A 21,194-nucleotide genomic window follows, 5' to 3' on the forward strand; every position below is an offset into this window, starting at 1 on the left:
TTCAACATAGGATGGGACGCCGTTCACTCCTCGGAGCTTCCTTGTAAGGGAGATAAACTGGTGCACGTTTTATGAACCTTCACTGAGAATGAGTAGCATGGGTAAGACCATAGAAGCGATCGTTGTCAAAGCGATGAATTGAATTTTATAAAATTTATTTTATTGTAAACCTTAACGTAGACGTCTGCAGATTTCAGCGCCACCAGGACATTCTTCAGCGCTGTTGCGTAGGTGAAACTTCCTGTGCAATTTGTACAACTACTATAAACGCTTCCGCGTGGGAAACATGTGTTTGACGAAGCAGCAAAAAGAGTGAGGTACGGATGCGCATTGCCTCTACGGAGAAAAAAGGAAAAAAATTGAAACAAGAGCTGTTGGTGTCTTCCTGAAAAAAAGCTGTTCAGGACACCTGTCTTGGCTAAGCCTATGCGAGTGCAACAACAATACAAAAGTTAGAGCTTGGTACAGTATAGGCTCGAAAGCGAAAATAAGTGTAATCAGGCAAGGTGATCGGTACTGTCTGTTGGATACCGACGCGCAAGCACGACAGGTATAGAGACAGGTAACAAAGCAGAACTTCTCGCTTTCATCTTGTAGCTCATGTTATCCATTACATAGGCACTCCATCGTTTTCTCAGGTCACCTATTTATCTGCCTGCTGACTCCATTGGCCGACGCCAGTGGAGTCACTGCGTACTGTTGGATAAAAATCTACCCGATTCTCCTTGCGGAATACCCTGAACGTCAACTAAAGAAGTCTGACGAACTCAGTGTGTGTACTCAAGAGGCTACAATTCTAGTGCACCACCTTAACCGGCAGAATCGACGATTAGCTGTAGTCAGCCTGCTGTTATCTGCGAGGAAACAAGAGCGGCCATTTGATTGTCTCAAACGTGGACTACCCGCACGCTGGCTGCGAGCGTGATCAGATATATGAGTGGAAGCCAACAGCGCGCAGTGTGGGGGATTATAGAGCTCACCAGGGCGGCAGAAGTGTCGCTTGCGTGGACTAGAAATGAAAGCGCGACATTCAAGGCGAGAAGCAAGGTAGTCGACATGCAGCGCTCCTTAAGGAGACCGAACAATGACCACAACGTGTCATAACATTATGGCGGAAATAAAAAGGTCATGCTTCACGCTCTAAGAATTGAGCACTGCACTGTCAAAGAAACGAGGATTTATAATTTTAATTTGGCATTGAAAACCGCATAAAAAAACATTTTGGGGCGAAACGCGCTATTATGAGTCCACCACGTGGCCACATCTCGGTAAAATATGGCTTATTTGTTTTAAGTGCACTGTTTTTTTTTCAGGAGTTTTTGTCACGTTTTATTATAGTTAAAACTCTCTCCAGTGCGCTACTGGATGAAATGCAACGCTTCCTTACCATCGTCAACCATGCGCTTTTAGGTTTCCTAACTAGATGACGCCACAATGCTTTCTTAGATGCATCGGCAACCACTGTCTACTAATGCTTTCGTCGACGAGACGGAAATCATTGTGCCACAACAACTTTGGGTATGGAAACTGAAATGGACGCTACTCCATATACTAAATAAATCTTATTACGGTCCGGCGGATGAGATCTGTAATAGTTTTTGTCAATGCGCTTTTGCTGACGTGCAATCGCCATCGCGCTCGCTGATCATGGTTTCCGGAATCGGGATACATAAAAACGGGCGCATGAACTGATTTAAAAATTCTAGTTAAAAATTTCCTAGAGCGTTTTTAATAAAACCCTTGCGGAATACAGCAGACAGCAAGCTTTCCGTGTGAAGATTTACCTTGGGTTTTATAACTTTCAGCCTCATATCCTCATCAGACTGCACGTACGCTACCATGCACGTTTGCATTTTGCGAAATTATTAAAAGGCGCATCACTCGTACCGTCAGAAAGCACTCCCTGTGTTCCCACAGTCAGCTTTTCAAAAAGTGCGAAACGATAGGGGCGCTGTCAGTAGCCTCTCAAGTTGGTGGAAATGTCTACACCACATTTCATCCTGCAGAGACCAAGCAGCTCCCAAGTCGCTCGCGCGTTGTCATGAGATTTCTTGTAATTTTTATTTAATTACGCATTGTGTCGTGCATGTATTTAACTAGTAGATATGCGCCGTAAAACGTTGCTGCATGTTTATGTAGGCCCAGAGGCCCGTAGCAGATATCACGGAGAAAATTCATAAAGGGAGAACTATTGCACCTAAGGGTATCAGATTTTTCATGTATATTCTCAGGACCGCCACGAGGCTTGAGATACGTGTTTGGGTTAACGCTGACAAGCTGAACTTTTGCTCTGGTCTAACAAGGATGTGGAAACTCGTTACTCCTCTTACGTAGGTGCAACTCTGCATGTAATGTGTACATGTCCCATAAACACTGTTGTGTTGGGAGATTCTTTTTTGAGGAAGCAGCCGAAAAGTTTTAGTATGCGTGCAGCCAGTTTGGGCCAAAAAGAATGAGAAATTGAAACAAGAGCTCTTAGAGCCAACTTTAAAAACCTAGCTTCTTAGTATTTTTATTTATATTTTCGTATTAGTTTTCATGCGTACAATAAATATGCACCACTCGAAAGCTCTTCACATACAAGTATACATCAAGACACATAAATTGAGACATAGTGGTTCAGAACACATCTGTTCTGCCTCGGTGTTTACGACTGCTGACATAGTAGAAATCATTACAATTGGTCTATGCACAAAGAGAAAGGGAAGCAAAATTCGGCAAGGTGACGGGTGTTCTCAGTTATAGATTTTGAAACGCAGCAAGAACACAGATACAGAGGAAGACGACAAAGTGTGAATCCTTCCTGTCAACTTCTCGGTCACATTGTCAACTGCTTCTGTACTGTTTCGTCTTCTTTGGTCCCCTATTTCCGGCGCATTTCTGAGCCTGTGGTCGACACCAGAGAAGTTTCCTTGCGTTGCGTGGTAACTTCCAAGGTGATAGTGGGCGCGAGAGATATCGATACATGATATCCCCTCGTGTAGTCTTGCATAAGAGCGTAACTACCCTATTCTGCTTGCTCTGCAAGTAAACTACCGGAGTGTGAGAATATGAATATTTGTCCACAGGAGGCGACAGTTCCACTCCGGCGCCGCAGTCGTCAGTGACAACTGACAGCACGCAGCCAGCTGTTAGCGGTGAGTAAACAAGAGTGGCCATTGCATTCTGTCAGACGTTGGCTGCACACACGCCCACGGCAGGCCTTAGCAGATCTGAATGGAAGCCAACTGCGCGCAGTTTCGAGGAATTCAGTTTTCAATAAGCTAAAAAAGACGCTGTGTCCTAGATTTAGAAATAGCAGCGCAACCTACAAAGTGAAAAGTAAAGTATCTCTCTAGTCCTATACTGTATTTATAAGATTTATAAGCTTGTCAGTGTCAGTGCTATATATCGAATTCCCAGGGATTCTACTCTGAAACGCGATTTTAGTGCACGGTAACACTGATTCATTAGAGACCCTCAGGATAGCGGAGACGAGAGAGGGTGGACGTGTGCCGGTTTACCGGATATCCTGCGCAGCCATCGTACAGTAAACTGGTGCACGTCTTCGCTAGCGCGTATGCATTATGCTAAAAACCTCTACTACGATGTTTCTCAAAGCTGGACCGGGACCAGAAGAAACAACCTCTCGCCTGGCCACCATTTACCGGTCCCTGTCGAAGACAATAAGCAAGAAATGAGGTTGAGTAATGTGGTAACTTAGTGATTAGCTACTCTTCGGGCCATATTTGCCATCCACGCTCAGGGAGCAACACCGTCGATAAGTAATGTCGGCAGCATTCGGTACGAACGCCACGCCTGATGTATTTCACTCGGCTTATAACGCACTTCTGATATCGTTTAGTTGGAGCACTAGATTCTTGCAACGTTTGCGGAATGTCAAATCATCCAAGCTGCTGCATTTCTTGCGTGGCTTTCTTTCATGGCAGTAAAAATAACAGCTTGAAGGTAATGCAGCACTGTGTTATTTTAAATCCTTGTTTCAGAAATTAAAGATTTTACTGGTATGGCATGTTGGGAGCCCGCAATACATACCCAAGTATTGGCTTTAACTGAAAAGTCGCGTTCAGCTTAAGCGGGAAAAAGAAATCCGGAATCGGTGAAAACCAAGAATATCCGTTTCTGTAAGCTGTTTTCTTTTTTTAACTTCACTGATGCCAGGTCTGATCACAAAAAAATTCGGCAGGGCACTTGAGAGTGCCTACGTGCGAGAATGTGAAAGCATTAAAGTGTTGAGTCATGCTACATTGCAGAATGACCATGAGTCATGACTATGACTGCGAGGCATAACTCTGCATACTTTGTTCAATCTCTATACACTTTATATAACGTTACTTGTGAAGTGCTGAATCATGCCACGTTGCAGAAGTGAAGTGGTGCCTCATGTGCGATGTATGACATTACCCACACACACACGCGCGCGTATACGACACCACACGGAGCTCTGTATGACGAACGATTGCATCAAACGACAGTTTTAAAAGCCATGCAATTGAAAGTATAACACATGTAAGCTATATGCAACGAGAAATCATACGACACCGGCCGGAACGCTGTACGACAAGCGGTAGCGTCACAATTTTGGTACGAATGTCGGGAAAACTGGCGCCATATTGAGGTCGGCCTGTGGCGAGTATATATAGACTAACGATATGTGCAGGCTTGTCTGAAGTGGCGGTGCTCGGCTTGTTGTGTGCCCATGCGGCCTCTTGGCGATGTCAACCTATTACCGCGATAGCGTTACAGGCCCCGTTACCTAGATAATCCAGCGTCGGCGTTGTGAGCACAAAATCACGAGCACGACTCCGGCAGATGGATCCTAGAGAGCAGCCTAGAAGGAAATTAGGCTACCTAGGTCACGTCACCTTGCGGCGTCATTCCCAACCTGCCCACCGGATAGTGAGCAAACTGCCCATAATCGCAGGTGGCCGTTAAATTAATTAGTGGTCGCTCGGAAAGATCAACCTGGTTCACACAAGGCCCACCGCTGGGAACACCTGCCATTGCAGGGCAATGGCGCGTCGCTTAATCGCTGCGCAATTGCGTCATGAGGGGAAGTGAGGAGGTGGAATTGGAGGTGTCCCCTCCAATTTTTTTCCTCCCATAGGTGGGATTTTCTATGCCATCTGCGAGTACATACGCATGCGCACACGCCGGCCTTTCTCCTAATGGGACTAGTACAGCTTTCACATTAAAATAAACGCGGTATGTAGATGCTGCACGAAACCGATGAGTGCTTGCTTCAGATTAAAGAAATTGTAGACTACTGCTCACCATCTAGAATCTTTTCTTGCAATTTATAGACTGGGTTTCCAGCCTTTAACGCAGCGTGTTCTTGCGCGAGAAACTGCTTCTTTATGTCTTTTTTTAGGAAATAAACTCTCAAAGAACTAACTCGTACCTCAACCTCACTAAGGCACAGCTTCGGCAGCTTTCTGGCAAGACATAAATATACCGACTGGGCTTAAGATGAGAAAGGAGACAAAATAAAGGACAGCACGGAGTTTCTTCTTGGCGCACTTATTTTTTTTTGTCTTCTCTTCTTCGCGGCGCCGTTTTTATCATGTTATTTATATTTCGCGCAAAGCAGTTCGGTTAGTGCCGTCATGCGTGCCGTGATTAAACAGTGCGCCATAGAGCACAGCCTGGGAAACATCCTGGTGGCGTTCACTACGTTGGCGCCGCGCATTACTGCGGCTGAGTGTACGCGCGAAGGGAAAGGAAACTATAAATGGGATGAACTTTTTAGCGCGCCGAAAGCTTGCGTTATAGCCATGTCTCGCCCAAACTTTCTATGCGTAAAGCTGACAAGCGTAGGCTTCGTTTTTACTCGTCTCACGCTATGAATGCTTTAATTACCAAAGTGTTAATGCTGGCTAGTTCTCGAAAGCACTAAAAATGTACGGGTACACGCTCATCTATATGGCAACAAAGTACTAAAGGGGCAGAATACAAAGAATATACAAAGGCTTCTCCCATTCTTGCCTTCTCCTTGGGTGCATATTAGCGCTTCCGGCCGATAGACGGCTCTTGTACTAGGTTATATTGAGCAACCTTCCTGAATATGCCTGCTTGTGAAGCTTAAGTTCAGAATTTTTAATCAAAAGTAACTACTGCTTGTCGCAAAGAAGTTCTGATGTTATAAAGATGTGCATGGTCACATTTATTCTTCAGGAATTCCATTTTCCTTCCACTGTATAAAGTTCCGTACTTTTTGCTTCAGTGTCGATAGGTTCCAGGTGTTTTTTTTTTGTTCTTTAAGTTTTCGCTTGCCAATTTCTTGATTAAAGCCCATTTTTTCATAAAATTCGGTATTCCTGAAACTGAAAATTATGAATTTTACACCGATGAGGCTTTCCGATGTGGCTCTCACCAACATAGATATAGACACTCGAGTCACAGCTAGACTGTCGTTTCCAGCACTTCTTAATTGTACTTTAGTATTTGATGGCATCTTTGAAAGGTTTTCCGCAAACGCTTTCCTACTCCCACTTCCTTGCTTGGCTAGCCGTAGGCTTAGTCGCTCAAGAATCGAGGACAAATACTGCAAGACGGGTACTCGCCGAAGGTCCAAAGGACAACTTTCAGGGACAAGCGCAATGTGGGCAGGTAGAGAGAAATTTTCGCTAAATATTACGAACTCGACTGTTTAAAACAGTGATTAAAGAAACAGAAGCGCGCACTCGGTTGCATAGAAGATGTTGTGTGTGGCCATCGAATTATTCACTGCACATGCTAGCAGGATTCGCAGCTTGCCACAGGGCGAGTGTAGCCACTCCTTTGGGCTGAATCGGTTAATTCCATGAGCTATCTATAAACGCGTTTTTGATTCTATTTCGTCTTTTTTTCTGTTTTCAGGGCGCCGAGCTCTTGCAGGTGACGGCATCAATGGTAAATACTTTGTTCAGCTTCGCTGAGGCCCGACGTAATGCACCTAATCACTGTTATGCACTTGTATCATTCAATTAAACACAGCCCTCAAAAAGCAAACAACAATTAAAATGTTCTGTTCCCTGTCATGAAACAAAATACTGTAAACTTGTGAGCATGGTATCAGTTATAAGGTTTTAAAGTTGTGCGGAAAATATTCCTAATTCTGAAAGTCATGGTACTGAGGATTTCTACGCTCTGCAGTGACCCTCACAAGTACAGGTCCGTTGTACACCGTCATTGATTATGTAATTTGTAGTGCTTTGTGCCCTCACTCGGGACCCTGTAAAATCGAATTTGTTGTTTTCTTCTATTGCTCTAGGCGCCAAATATAATTACGAGTTGCGCTAGCGAGTAAGCGGACATCCAACGTACCGTGCGCTGCAGCTCACCTCAGATGACACTCACTTTCGCATCGCTGCAATATGGATTGTTCAAAGCCTTTGACTGACAAACTTTGAAATCAGTTGTACTCTATAATAAACCGAGCCTTTATATAGATTTGTGACGGTTGTATTTCTAAAGCTTTAAAGTGGCTAATATAAAAGAAGTGGGCGCAAAACTTGGACAAGGACCGAGAAGAAACACAAATGACGACTGACGAAGTCTTGCGCCCACTTCTTTTATATCATGCAAAGCCAACTTGCCCGACAACACGCTCTTCTAAAGTGGCTACTTGGCAGTACATCTTATAATAGGGGTGCGCTAACTATATTGCAGAAAAGGCAACACAAGACAAGCGCCTTGTCGTCTTGTGTTGTCTCTTCTGTAATATAGGGTTTAGGGTATTGGGGGGTTTAACGTCCCAAAGCGACTCAGGCTATGAGAGACGCCGTAGTGAAGGGCTCTGGAAATTTCGACCACCTGGGGTTCTTTCACGTGCACTGACATCGCACAGCACACGGGCCACTAGAATTTCGCCTCCATCGAAATTCGACCGCCGCGATAGGGATCGAACCCGCGTCTTTCGGGCCAGCAGCCGAGTGCCATAACCACTCAGCCACCGCGGCGGCTCTTCTGTAATAGAGTTAGCGCACCGCTATGCTAATTTGTATTTCCACTGCCGTAACATTCTTTTGGCGTATGGACGCAGTGAGCGAGGATTGTGTATGAATTTTTCGTCGGTCCCACAGTAAAGGATAATATAAACTTTGGTTCCATGCATGAGGAAAACTGGTCGCAAATCGGTGCACATTGAGTACCACTAGGTAAAGTTGCGGTTGCAGAGTCAAAGGTGCAGTCAGTGGTAGAGTTCATTGTGCGCTACGAATGTTGCTGTGAATCAACTTTTTACTTAACTTTCCGCATTCTGGTTCCTCTCTCCCAACCAATGACAACAGCCACGACCCCGTGACCTGAAGACTAATTTCTCCACTATACTGCACTCAGCGCCTCTAACACTGAGACTAGGAGCTTGGAAATATTTGCCGTCATACCCTCATTGCGGGAACGATAAGATTCGAGCGAGGTGTTCGTCTCTCCAACTTATGTGCCGCAGTTGCGACAACCGCAAGTCGTCTGACACTTAAGCGATCGCGGCTGGTGGTTCACCGGCTTTCACAATGGTCACCATGCATGGTCCTGCGCTCGTTCTCCAGGCTGAGTAGCCTCATTGCAACAACTTGGACGCTGCGTTGTGGTGTCAGAGGTGTGAAAAGTTGCGCGTCTTTTTTCTCTGTGCAGGGGACACCAACGGCACGCACAGCGAAGGCAAGTAATGCTTGTTCTGTGCAGCACGCCGCATATCAGGCATATAAAACGCTTATATGGGGTAGAGTCCATGTCTTCCCAGCGGTATCACGTGGCTTACCATCTTTTGGATTTCCAAGCAGCAAGAAAGGTACTACACGCTTGCTAACACATCCTAGAGATGCAGGCTTACTAGTAATGCTTGCGAGTTTGCAAAAATAACAGCAGTGTTTATGTTAGCGATTAACATGGCCGGAGTTCAAGCCTTTCGGTATTGGGGTATTAAACGTAAGAAAATAATCTCTGCTTCCCAGAAGATCCTCTATGCGAAGCTGCACTTTCATGAGGAGCATTAACCGGCAATTCATAACCCTACGAGCATGCGCGATGCCTAAAGAAGCTGAAAGCACAGATATCGACAGCGAACTAACCAAAAGATAGCTTACGATGCCGTAATGTAGCTAGCTTAGGAGGTATTTTTCGTTAGCAGTATTGTTTTTAGATGAGGATGATACTAGACAGCTAGCATTAATTGCAATAGAAGCTAGTTTGCATTTCACATGCTCACCTTTCCCAGTCGATGCTGCATAGCTCGCCGTTCACTTAGAAGACAACAGAGTAAACTCACTAAATTAAAGAATTTACCCACCAAGGGTACGTATGTCAGATCAGGAAGACAGCTAGTTACCACTCGTATTGAAAAGCATGTATGAACGCGCGGTACAGGGATAGTTGGTGCAGGTTGAAGGCAGGAGAAAGTCTACTAAAGTTGCAGTTTGGGCGTGTTGGTAGCAGATTGCGTACAAAATAGCGCAGAAGCAGACAACGGCGAGAAAGAAAAAAAAAACATATACGAGCACTAGTGTGTGTTATTTATTTCTAGCCCGTGTGGGCTGTTGCGCGATTTTGTAAGTTTGGAGAAAGTGTGTGGGTGGTCTTTAATGAAAGGAGGATATGAGTGCCGCATTGAGCATGAACGCAGGGTGCGTTCAGGGAAGCTGCTTACCTTACACCAAATAATCAATGGACGGGGAAACATGCCAGGTAAAGACGCATGAAACCCATTTTTCTTTCTTTTACCATAATCGCTAACCTGAAGTGGCCGTCCTACCCAGATGGAGTTCCCGTCCTGAAGCGGAGCCCTCAGCTGCCGAACGACGCAAATGGTAAGCGAAGAAGCACGACTGGTATGAGGCAGAAGTGCAACTTTTATCACGTGAAGAGAAGATCGTACCTGCCCGAGAGAAGCAAAAAGTAAAGAAAACCTGCAAATTAACACTGTAATGCGCGCATGAGGCAGGTGTGTGATGCAGTCTTATATTTAACCTTCAAGCCTCCTGCAGTACTTTCTTCTCGGCCGTGTGCCGTCATCTACTCCACTTCCGTATTCAGCCGACGTGGCGGCTAGGTGGTTATGGTGCTCGGCTGCTGAGCCGAAAGGCGCGGGTTCGATCCCTGCCCCTACGGTCGCATTTCAGTGGAGGTGAAATGCTAGAGGCCCATCTACTGTGCGATGTCAATGCACAATAAAGAATCCCACCTGGTCGAAGTTTTCCGGAGCCCTCAACTACGGCAACCTCTATAACCTGAGTCGCTTCGGGGCGTTATGCCTATAAACCATCCATCCCAATGGCTTCGCCGGCAGCAATTTTTGGCGTGGATCTTAGAGGCAACACCACACATCTGTAGGGGTGGTAACTCGTCCTTTTAGATAACGATGTCATGAGTTCGAATCGACTAGAGGGAAGACATTTCAATCCAATTTTCTCGGGGATAAATGCGTCTCTTTCTGTCGACCGAGTGTCAACATTTTTCGCAGGGAACCAGTTTTGACAGGTAAAAATAACTGTACAGTGTTCTCCTCAGTGTCCCTTTACCCTCCTTCTTTTATATGCCCATGTCCGTCACTATTGTTGTCTTGTAGTTCAACGAAGTGTCCCATCTAGGATCTGCAACTATTTCGGTTTGCGCAAGTACCAAGAGAAGAACCGGAAACTTGTAATGATCGTTCAGTGCCGCGGCCTAGCTCTCCGATATAGCTTACGTTCGCACAGCTGTGCTGTTCTAGTACATCTTTGGAATGATAGGACTCTGGTCCCCTCCGCCTGGAAGAAAGGTATTTTACTTGGAAGTCAGCAATTACAGCGACCAACAAGGTCTTCACTCAGGGCAAACAAAAGGATTGGAACGAGGTTAAGCCAGGTTGTTTCATGTAGCCTGCGCACTTCTAACGCAAGAGTGTTAGTATCCCCATTTCGGGAAAAAATTGCCAGTGCCGGCGGCGCCGACCATTTGCAGCCTCGCATCCAGAGCGGCCGGAGCAACCGGCAGCTCCGTCAAGCTAGATGGGCCACCTGGGTCATGTGACCTTGGGGCGTCGTCACAACCTGCTCACCGGATTGTGAGCAAACTGACCACCTTGGCAGATGGCAGTTAAATTAATGATTGGTCGTGAGATGTTGTTGTTGGTGGTGGTGGTGTGAGATGTTGTTGGTCATGAGATGCTGCTGCAGTGACATATCGCTTAACCACTACACCACCGTGACAGGAGCGGTATGAGGACTCCCAGCGATCTATGAATGTAAAGTCCAGAATTACCAATTCTACATATTTTGGTAATAAACCATTAACGCGCTGTCACGTCATACTCTTAAGGCGGAGCCCTAAGTGTCCCCTCCATTTTTATTTTTCCAGCATCACTCCTCGGACCGCTGTCGTGCGTCAAGAGCCGTCTCTTCTAAGTAGTCAGCGCGCTAGCATCGTTCGATGAAAACAACGTTTGCGGTGCTACGAAAATTCAGAGGGGCACTTTGTTGACCTAAATTGCGCTGAGGCGAAAGCCTTTAGCACGGTGTTGCTGCTTGGGTCACTGATGTGTGATTAAGATGTTAATTAAGAGTACAATTGTTTGTGAATATTAAGCGCTACAGACCCTGGAGGGCGTATGGGAGGCTTGCTGTTGTTGACAGGAAGAATTAAAAAGGAAGTGTACGGGCTGCCCACTGGCTCAAGCCGATCCACAATCGCTGCCACATGTTGAAAGTAGGCGAGTTGAAAGACAGGAGTTCAAAGATAGGATAGAAAAGACGCGCGCTATTATATCCCGGGCCGATCCCGGAGGCAGTGCAATACCGGGCCAACCCGTGGCGGAGGTCAAGCAAGCTTCAAGCACTCCGCCGCGTTCCAAAAATAAGTTTAATATCTTGGGTCCAAAAAGAACCCGTACCAGATATTAAATCAGATATTCAGATATCAATCTCCATGGCGCTTAATCTTGAGCAATTGTTTGGAAGGCATCCGTCTGATTCGACGCCTTTCCGCAAACTATCTCCAGCGTCCTAGACAAGGAGAACTGCATATGCGTTGGCGTATGTAGTTGTTACCACGCCCGGCTGCGGAACGGAAGAATGGTGGTTCGAATCCCATCGTGCGCAGAGGTTTTTTTTCTCATCGAGTTGCTGGATGTAACGGACGCCGGAGGGACGGGAGAATGAGCCATTAAAGGCTTTCGCCTTAATACGCGTTGGTGCAAGAGCGCATTCCGGAGGTCCCTTCGTATTTCGCGGTATATTTTTAAATGCAGCAGAAAAGGAGTTTGCGGGAGTCATAAGAAACTTAACCAGCTGTTTCAGGGCTCCTCTTTATCTTTGATTGAAGCGCGCGGACAAATGAAGAAGAGAATCTTTGTATGAATATTCCCGGCTTATCAAGTAATTAAGCATAACTTTAAAATGCTCAGTATTGTGCGACACAAAGCGAAGTAATTAAGATCATTTCCCCTAACTGGAGTGCGCCGCTTTTCATTTTAATGCCTTCAAATCCAGCTGCGCGAAACACATTTTAGACATGGAGTGAACCGCTGCTCGAGAGAGCAACTTAGACTTTGATGTGTTCTCTTCAGTTTTTAGCTTGATGCGCGTATTGGTCACACACATTTTCCTCTTCCGCCACAGGATCATCGCCGCACTCCAGCGCCGGTGAGGCCGAAGGCGTTCGAGAAGAGGATGACACTAATGGATCAGGAACAAAGGGGCCTGAGGAAACGCCCGGCGGAGAGCCGAGGGCAAGTGATGAAGGTGCTTCACTCGGTCAATTTACAACGCAGCCCTTGTTTACAGTTGTTCGTATACAGTTGTTCGCGTGGCAAAGGCTGCGGCTGTATACAGCTGAAAGGGCCTTCAGCGCAGGGTTATGTTTTAGCAGATTAGGTAGCGACAGTCATGCGTCCCGCACCTTGTGTGATAGGGCGTTTGCACGTATGACGGATGGACGGACGGACGGACTGAGGGGCGTTGCCACAATGCTCGCATTTTCCTTTATATTCCTTAACAGTGTTTTTAACTGGTCCATAAATTTGCCATTTTCTTTAGGTACATTTCTATTTCTGCACTTCTCGCCTTAGGTCACGTCTCTTCTTTTGAGCCACCAATCACTTTTTGCTAACTTCCACCGCGCATTCATTCGCATTATCATCTCTAAACCGTAGGGCCTCGGGGAGAGTGACTGTGCCTGTATAGACATCCGGATGGGTATACCGGCAGATTTGAATAAAAAATTCTCAATTTTTTCTACAGATATACCACACACTGCACATGTGTCATCTTCGTTAAACTTCTAGCTTTGCGTTCTCAGACACCGCGATCTAGATTCAAAAGTTAGGGCAATTCCTCGTGAGTTATCATAGCACGATTACTTCCTGATTTGCCTTTTTCAATTTCGATATACGTCTACACTCTGCTTCTTTTCCTTTGAACTAATGCAGTTTTTACCTTCTGCATTTTGCACCTGCCGTTTAAACCTCTTTATTTCTCTGTTCTCGTGTCCCGCATACTTACTGGTTAGTTTCCTAGTTCTGTTGCGCCATTGTGAGTCAACGCTATTTCCGTATAGGTTTTTAAGAACCTTATCTGCCCACCTCTTATCGTCCAATTTCCTCAGGCGTTCTTCGTATAGTACTTTACTCTGAGCCTCCCGTGCTTCGAACGTTGCCCAGCCCATATCCCCCTGTACTGTCTTGTTCGTGGTTTTCCCGTGGGCACCTAGTGCTAATATTCCAACAGCTCTCTCATTTGTTTCTAATCCGACTGAACGTCTTTCCTTAAGTACAGAACCGTATTCCCGAAAGTAAGCCCCACCACCGTTGTTCCTTTCCAAATACCTCTCGTTAGTTCCTACTTTTAAAGCGCACCTCTTAAGTACCCGTCCGTGGGTTGAGCCGCATCGCCGTCGCCGCCGTCTGTGTAATGTAGTTACAAGAGTACCGCCGCCCGCTCATAGATGGCACCAGAGTGGTGCGCGCAGTGCCATCACCACTGCATGAGCGGAGGTAGTGTGGCTAGGGGAGGAAGTTCTGTCTGCGGCGGCACGTGCACCCTGAGGAGCGATGCTGCGACACTGGATATCTTGGTTCTGCACTACCTCCGCGGACGACCTCTGCGCGCTTCGCTTGTGAAATCCCCTTCTCCTACCCATTTCTCACACCCCCGCTCCAAGCAGTCCAACGACAAGCAAGAACTCTGTGCCTCTTATGCGCAAGAATATCCCGTTCCTCTCCCTCGTAACTCCTCCTACTACTGTGACGACCTCGCGAAACACTTGTATCGACCTCGTCTTCGAGAACCAGGCATTGGTGCAGCAGGTTGAGCATATGTCCGTCCATTTCTCCTACTACAAAAAAAAAATACGTTGTTGACAATGAAAGACTGGCAGATGAGTCTCACTTGAAGAAAGTGTGTGCGGAAAATAAACAGTGCATACATACACGTACCTCAAATTCATTAACTCAGTATATCGTAAAATCAAAGCACATACCAAGCTGCGCTCAAATTTCGCATTATGGAGTATCGTAGTCGTACTTAGAATATTTTGTGCTCCCATAATGCCCTATGTTGTTTCAATATCGCGCCATCTCTTTGCCCTTTCGGCCCAACAGTCCGTTCGTTCTTTTCTATGTATAATGGCCTTTGTTTAATCAGACTCTGGGATATTCGTATTCTGCCACTCTGGGTATTTCATGGAATTGTATTGTCAGCACCTGAACAGTTGAAACGTTGAAAATCATCTGACCTGACTTAATTGCGGTAAAAGTGAAGTCTAGAGCGTCTCCTTCGTCTCCACAGCAATTAACCACAGTTTGCACATCTTCCTGGCTATCCGCTAATAGTATAATATCGTTCGCATACATTAAACCAGGGAGCTGCTGCTCTACGACGTTTCCGCATAATCTGTTCAACCGATTATAGCCTACATTACTTACTTGTACCCTTCTTTCCATATTTCGCATATAAAGCATGAAGAGCAACGGTGATAGACGACGACCTAGCCTTAATCTTTTGCGTACCTCGACAGCTGTCACACTTCTTACCCCTTCCCACGTAATTTCAACTCCGTTACCTCAGTACATTTCATGTAGAAAATACGAGGCTACGCTGCCGCATCCCCCCTCTAAATTTCTATTTACACAAGTCGGGTTTGGCGCTCTCTCCCCTTTGTGCATTTTGCCGTGAGCCAGAATCTATTGAACATTTTTGGCTGTATTGTCGCCGATTCAACTCACTGAGAAAAAGGTTGCTGGAGGAGCCCTTGCAGCATCTTGGCCTTAGTTTGAGCAGCCCGCTCTTGCTATCATTTGGCGCCACCACATTTGGGTTCAGCCACAGATCTGTTTGCACCGCTGTTCAAAATTTCCTGATAGAATCTCACCGACTGCCTTGCTAAGTGTTCCAACCTTTTCTTTTCTATCAATTATTACATTTTGACTAAATCATTAATATTTAATCACTCTCTTTATTATTATTCTTAAAATTTTAAAATCAAAACACTCATCCTTTTTCTGTTCATGACGAAAAATTCACCGGTGTTGCGCTCCCACGTGCTTTTCCTTTTTGTTAACTGCGTTCAGGTGAATAGCCACCCGATTCTTGGCCGATCCCCCAGTGTGGGTATGTGCCATCCTTTGATAGGCTAACAACAACAACAACAACAACAACAACAACAACAACAACAACAACAACAACAACAACAACAACAACAACAACAACAACAACAACAACAACAACAACAACAACAACAACAACAACAACAACAACAACAACAACAACAACAACAACAACAACAACAACAACAACAACAACAACAACAACAACAACAACTTATCTCATCATCGGTACGTAAATCATTCAGTATGCTCCAGTGGAGCTCCCTGTTCACGTTGCCGTATGCACCGGTTATATCTCAGAAAGCAAAATGTAGAGGTATGTTTTCGCTCACGCTATTTCTATGCACTGGGTAAGCACGAACAGGCTATCATCTACACAAGCGCTTACCCCTTCTGAACCCGTTCTGAAATTCTCCGAGTATTCTATTACTTTTTATCCCTGATGGAAGTTTTAGTATCACTGCCTGCATTGCCAGCCTGTATATAACAGATGTTATGGTTATCGGTCTGAAGGATTTGATGTGGAACCCATCTTCTTTCTCTTTATAAATCAGTCTTTACTCTGCCTCCAGCTGTCGGGAATTTGCTTATTTGTTAAGACTGTTTCCTATGCATTAAAAACATTTCCTTGCTTCCTGGGGCATGCTAATTATTCAGCTTGATTGGAATTTCGTCTATTCCTGGAGATGTGCGCTTAGGAAATTTTGCTTTGTAATGGGACCGACCGGCAGAAGTTCAAGCAGCGCAGAGAAGAGGTAGACAAAGTGCAGCTGTGATTTTAGAGTGACGCCTGTGAGTGTGTCCGCCGTGTCGCCGTTGGACCAACGCCAACCAACCTGCGGTTCGAATAAACACCTTTATACTTGGTGGAGGTGTCTGGGCGTCCCTTTCACCGCGTCGGCATTGATCTTTATGGCCCGCTTCCAACTACATCGGCTAACAATCGCTGGGTCATCGTGGCCGTTAACCACCTAACACGTTACGTCGAAACGTCGGCTCTCAAATCTGCTACCGCAAACGATGTCGCTCTCTTCATTCTACACAGTCTTGTTCTTCGTCACGGCGCCCCTAAAGAACTGCTAAGTGACCGCGGCCGTGTTTTTCTCTCGGACGCCGTCGAGGCCCTGCTAAAGCAATGCCAAATCGTTCATCGCTGCATCAGCGCCTATCACCCCCCGACCAACGGCATGACTGAGCGGTTCAACTACACACTCAGTGACATGCTAGCCATGTACGTTCACACCGCCCACTACAACTGGGACCAAGTGCTACCTTTCGTCACGTACGCGTATAATACGGCTACGCAGAGAACTACAGGGTTTTCTCCTCTCTTTCTCTTATATGGCCGGGAGCCTACGTCTACCATGGACATCATCCTTCCCTATAATCCTGAGCCTTCCGAGACCACATCACTTTCCGAAGCTCACCTGTATGCCAAAGAGCGCCGGCAACTTGCCTGCTCTTTCACTACACAGCTCCAATGGCATCAGAAGCACTGCCGGGATTCCTCGGACCCTCCCGGGTCATACCCATCTGGCGCCCTTGTTTGGCTCTGGGTGCCTTCCTCCACTCCCGGCCTCGCCACAAAACTGCTTTCTCGCTATCACGGACCTTACCGCGTGGTGCAACAAACTTCTCCAGTGAATTACATCGTTGAGCCGCTCGCCCCCTATGCTTTCCTGTATTGCTCCCTGATTTGGGGAGATTACCCTATCGCCGTTCACAGCGTCGTTCACAATGTCGTTCACAGCGTTATCTGCCTCTAAACACTTTAACACCGCATATAGAATCCGTTTCGGATTTCTCTGGTTCTTTTTATCCAGCCAACTTATGCGGTTCGGAAATTTTCCTGGCGCACCTTTAGTTATATCCAGCGATCAGTGGACTGCTTTATTTTACCATGGACGAGGACCTGTACTTCCAGTTTCTTTTGTCGATAAGATTGGCAGTTTTGGTCTATTTCCTCTTTAGATACCTGCGCCTTCTTTGCCCGTAGTCGCTCGACAGCCTCCTTAACTTCCTTATTCCACCAGCTTCGGGGCTTCCTCTTTCCTTTCCAAAGGTTTGCCGGTTTAGCGTGAAAGTACTCATGAGTGCTTTCACCATGAGTGTAGTCAACGTACGTACGTGCGTTATTTCGATTTTGTGCCGTTGCTTAGAAACCAGAGTTACTACCCGAGCTTATCCGTGTTACTCGGGTAAGCTAGGGTAAGTTCGGAGGAGTGTCGTGCCAGCTGCACGAGAGGTTGCTCGGTAAGGGCAACGTGGATCTCACCATCCCTACAGGTGGCTGTGATAGAGATCGCCACCTGCCAGTGCAGTGGCGCATCCCTTAACCGCAGCTCCACTGCGCTGGTGCTGGTATGAGGACTCACCGCCATCTATGAACCTTAAGTAGAGATTGACCAATTTTGCATACATGAGCGTTAACCTATTATAGAATACCGCTCCATACCCTTAAAGGGGAGCTTATGTGCCCCCTCCAAGTGGAGAATGAACTCCTTCGCATGTCTACTCGGTTTAAATATGTGAAACCCCTACCAATTTTTGCTTGTTTCATTTTCGTGCTGGCGAGTAGTTCTGTTTATACTCTCATTTATCCATTAGCCGTTTCTCTGCTGCTTCCTCAACGCCTGCTGCTATTAACGCTATTTGCTTGTCGCATAATCTTGCGTTCCTATTTTCTTTTTTCTAAATTTCTCTTTTTGATCAGGGCTCTCGTCTGCAAGCTAATACGCCCTGTTCACATAATTCCGTTTTGTGAGCTTGCTATAAATTCCTTGCGACAATTCCGGTTAAGCAGCGTCAGCCGGTGACGAATGCAAGAAGTTTCACGAGAACGGACAAGAGCAGAATTAAAAGCACTTATTTTCATGAGTTCCGTGGCGCAGTAAATTTATCGCTACGTTTTAAAACGCGTAAGGCCGCAGTTACAACCCCCGTAACAGAAATATATTTTCTTGTCTTCTTTTGTTATTTCTAGAATTAACAGCACAAAATCATTTTGTCTATAAGTGTTACGTTTTAAGCGGTATTTTCAGACGCATCCGAGTTGAAGTTCAATCTTTACATTGTCCTGTTTTTATTTTTCTGGCTTCATCGCACGCGTTCAGATGATTGAGGCGTTGTTGCTTTCTTGCTTCAATACAGACCTCCCCGCACTGCCTAGTGCGCTCAAACGAGGCACCGGGGGGAATGCAGGTTTGGATGGATCTTGGTTTACTTTTCATACCTGAAGAAGGTCCATCGAGCCCAATCAGCAGCTATTAATTTCACATAAACACAACGAGCGCCGTTCGAGAGCTCACAATAAGTGTGCAGACCTCTGTGCATGCTAAAGGAAAGGTTTGAGCACAATACAGATCAATTTTCTATTTGTGGTCTCTAGGTACGGCTACGCAAGACAGTTCGACAGGGTCTAAAGACACAGGCGGAACCACTGAAATGGAGCCAGTCCAAACCAGCACGAGATTAGAAGAAGGAATAGCGCCACAGGCGTCATCGGTGGCGCCTCAGGGCCTCCCATCAGACAGTGATGCGACAAAAAGTCCAGGGCCGGATGAATCCGGGGGTCCTTCGGAGGAGCCATCAAACAGCGATGTCACAAAGAGTCCAAGGCCGGATGAATCCGGGGGTCCTTCGGAACAGCCATCAGACAGTGATGTCACAAAGAGTTCAGGGCCGGCTGAATCCGAGGGCCCGTCGGAGGAGCCATCAGGCAGCGATGTCACGAAGAGTCCAGGGCCAGATGAATCCGGGGGTTCTTCGCAGCAGCCATCAGACAGCGATGTCACAAAGAGTCCAGGGCCAGATGAGCCTGGGGGTACTTCGGAGGAATCCGCGAAAGTAGAGGCAATCGGAGTGGCCAGCTCCGAACAGGTTCCCCCCGAAGACGGCGACACGGCGGCTTCTGGCGAAAGTGCGTCCGCCGTTGGCGCGGCTGAAGGGGAAGTCGAAGCGGAGAGTGCTGCAGCAGGCGAAGAGCCGGCAGGTGCGGAGGCCGCAGCGGGTGCATCTTCAGCAGAGGGAGCCGTGGATGACCATGGGGAACCGCGGGTGCGGCGCAGCTTCCGAGCAGCTGGTGCAGTTCTCGGGGAACCTAAGGTGATCACCGTTGGGAAAGCGGAGGCGAATGGAGCCTTTGACGCCTTCAACATGGCCCGGAAGATGGCTGAGGCGCTTTTCAAGAGTGAGTATCCTGAATGATTCCGTCCGTTTCTTTTTCTTTTTGAAGCACGATACATATTGACAGGTGTGCCGGCTCCTCCCACAACGTGCGTGTTGTATACAGGTAAGCGAAGATAAGAGGCTTAGCGTAAGCAATGCAGAAGTGAAAGCAGCGGATGAGCACTAAAAGAAACGCTACTACCGCGCACACTGTAAAAAGAGTGAGCTTCGCGGTACCTGTAGCCATCCATCTTCACAGCAAATATTCAAATCTGTTATTGCTATCAAAGAGAAGCTTTTCTAATGATAGAAGCCTCACGTGATACAAGAACTAAATGGAAAAAAGTCGAACATCACAAAAATGGCGTTTACATAAAAGGGGGGACCATGGCCTGGACACAAAGAGGCCCCCGTGAAGTGCCTTACTCTGGGACCTCTTTCTGCATTATGTTAAGTATGCATATGTAATTTCATGTTGCTCAAACTGTTCTACTATCAAGCAATCAAATGGTCGTGTGTTGTGAATGCGAAGTACCTTCTGTTTACCCCGCTGTTTAGAATCAGGTATACATCTCAGTGTGCTTGTAGCGCAGTTAGTCTAAGCAGAGGTAAGCACTTGGATGTTTGGTGAGGTCTACGAAAAAAGAATCCCCCACTGTTCACCTTGCCCCTTTGTAGAAAAGTGGCCGCTACATCTGAGCTGCAAAAGATGAACCAACTTCATTGGCTCCGTCAATGGATTAAACAGCAGTGAATACGTAATGATATCAAGGAGTTTGCGCATAACTCAGTGAAGCGGCTGTCATGTACGCCATAGAGGAAAGCTCCGAATTGATAGTGAGCAAACATGCGGTGAACTTGATCATAACACAATATGTGTCACAGTACGTATCTCAATACGTATGTGCCTGTATCACTGTGTATCAGAATAATCGGCCGGTGCAGTGCATGTAGTCGAAATGCGCTTCTTTGCGCGCTCCGAGTTGCGCGCTCCGAGTTATATCGGCGACTTCATTCATTTTTCCCATCTTTCAGATAAGAGCCGTGACCACAGCGCCGCAACCAAGGAGGTTCCTCTCTTGATTGTGCCCAGCGGAGACCCAAGTTCGCCTACCTTCGTTGCGCTGGTGACGAGAAAAAGCACACCTCGCACAAACCAGACAGGGGATCGCACCATTTAGAGCAATAAACAATTTTCCTCGGGGCGAGTGAATCTATAGGTACAGAACTACTTACTACTGCCGGCAGCCTAGCGTATTCTATCAGCCTTGAAACGCACCACGTTTCTGCGTTCACGTTTAGCGCAATGAAGGTAGTCTAGTCCAACGCACCATGCAAACGTCACTCGTGTCCGTGTCATGTGGTGAGAAACACGTGCGACTTCATTCCAGTCATCACCTGTTGAGGCACTCGCGTAAGAAGTGCCTCGCGCACTCTGTAAGCAGTATTATCGCACCGAACGTCCTCACGA

At 46.6% G+C, this 21,194-nt stretch overlaps 1 protein-coding gene and 1 non-coding gene across 3 annotated transcripts in view; one reads left to right on the top strand and one right to left on the bottom strand.

The window, feature by feature from the left end:
* LOC144119139 (uncharacterized) overlaps positions 1-20,923 on the top strand; it is a 60,356-nt gene extending 39,433 nt beyond the window's left edge. The window contains exons 12-18 of one of the 2 annotated variants that reach the window (XM_077651838.1): positions 3,069-3,137; positions 6,859-6,891; positions 8,614-8,640; positions 9,735-9,785; positions 12,573-12,695; positions 18,945-19,745; positions 20,759-20,923. In XM_077651838.1, coding sequence (XP_077507964.1) covers positions 3,069-3,137; positions 6,859-6,891; positions 8,614-8,640; positions 9,735-9,785; positions 12,573-12,695; positions 18,945-19,745; positions 20,759-20,904 — 1,250 coding nt within the window. In that variant the 3' untranslated portion in view covers positions 20,905-20,923. The remainder of the gene's footprint in view (positions 1-3,068; positions 3,138-6,858; positions 6,892-8,613; positions 8,641-9,734; positions 9,786-12,572; positions 12,696-18,944; positions 19,746-20,758) is intronic. The other variant, XM_077651839.1, reaches the window with a different exon arrangement.
* On the bottom strand, positions 11,718-11,916 carry LOC144122316 (U2 spliceosomal RNA). Its single transcript, XR_013312907.1, has one exon. It is a non-coding gene; the product is annotated as a U2 spliceosomal RNA (small nuclear RNA).
* Positions 20,924-21,194: the final 271 nt, after the last annotated feature.

Source organism: Amblyomma americanum, chromosome 2 (genome assembly GCF_052857255.1).
Source record: "Amblyomma americanum isolate KBUSLIRL-KWMA chromosome 2, ASM5285725v1, whole genome shotgun sequence".
Taxonomy (NCBI): domain Eukaryota; kingdom Metazoa; phylum Arthropoda; class Arachnida; order Ixodida; family Ixodidae; genus Amblyomma; species Amblyomma americanum.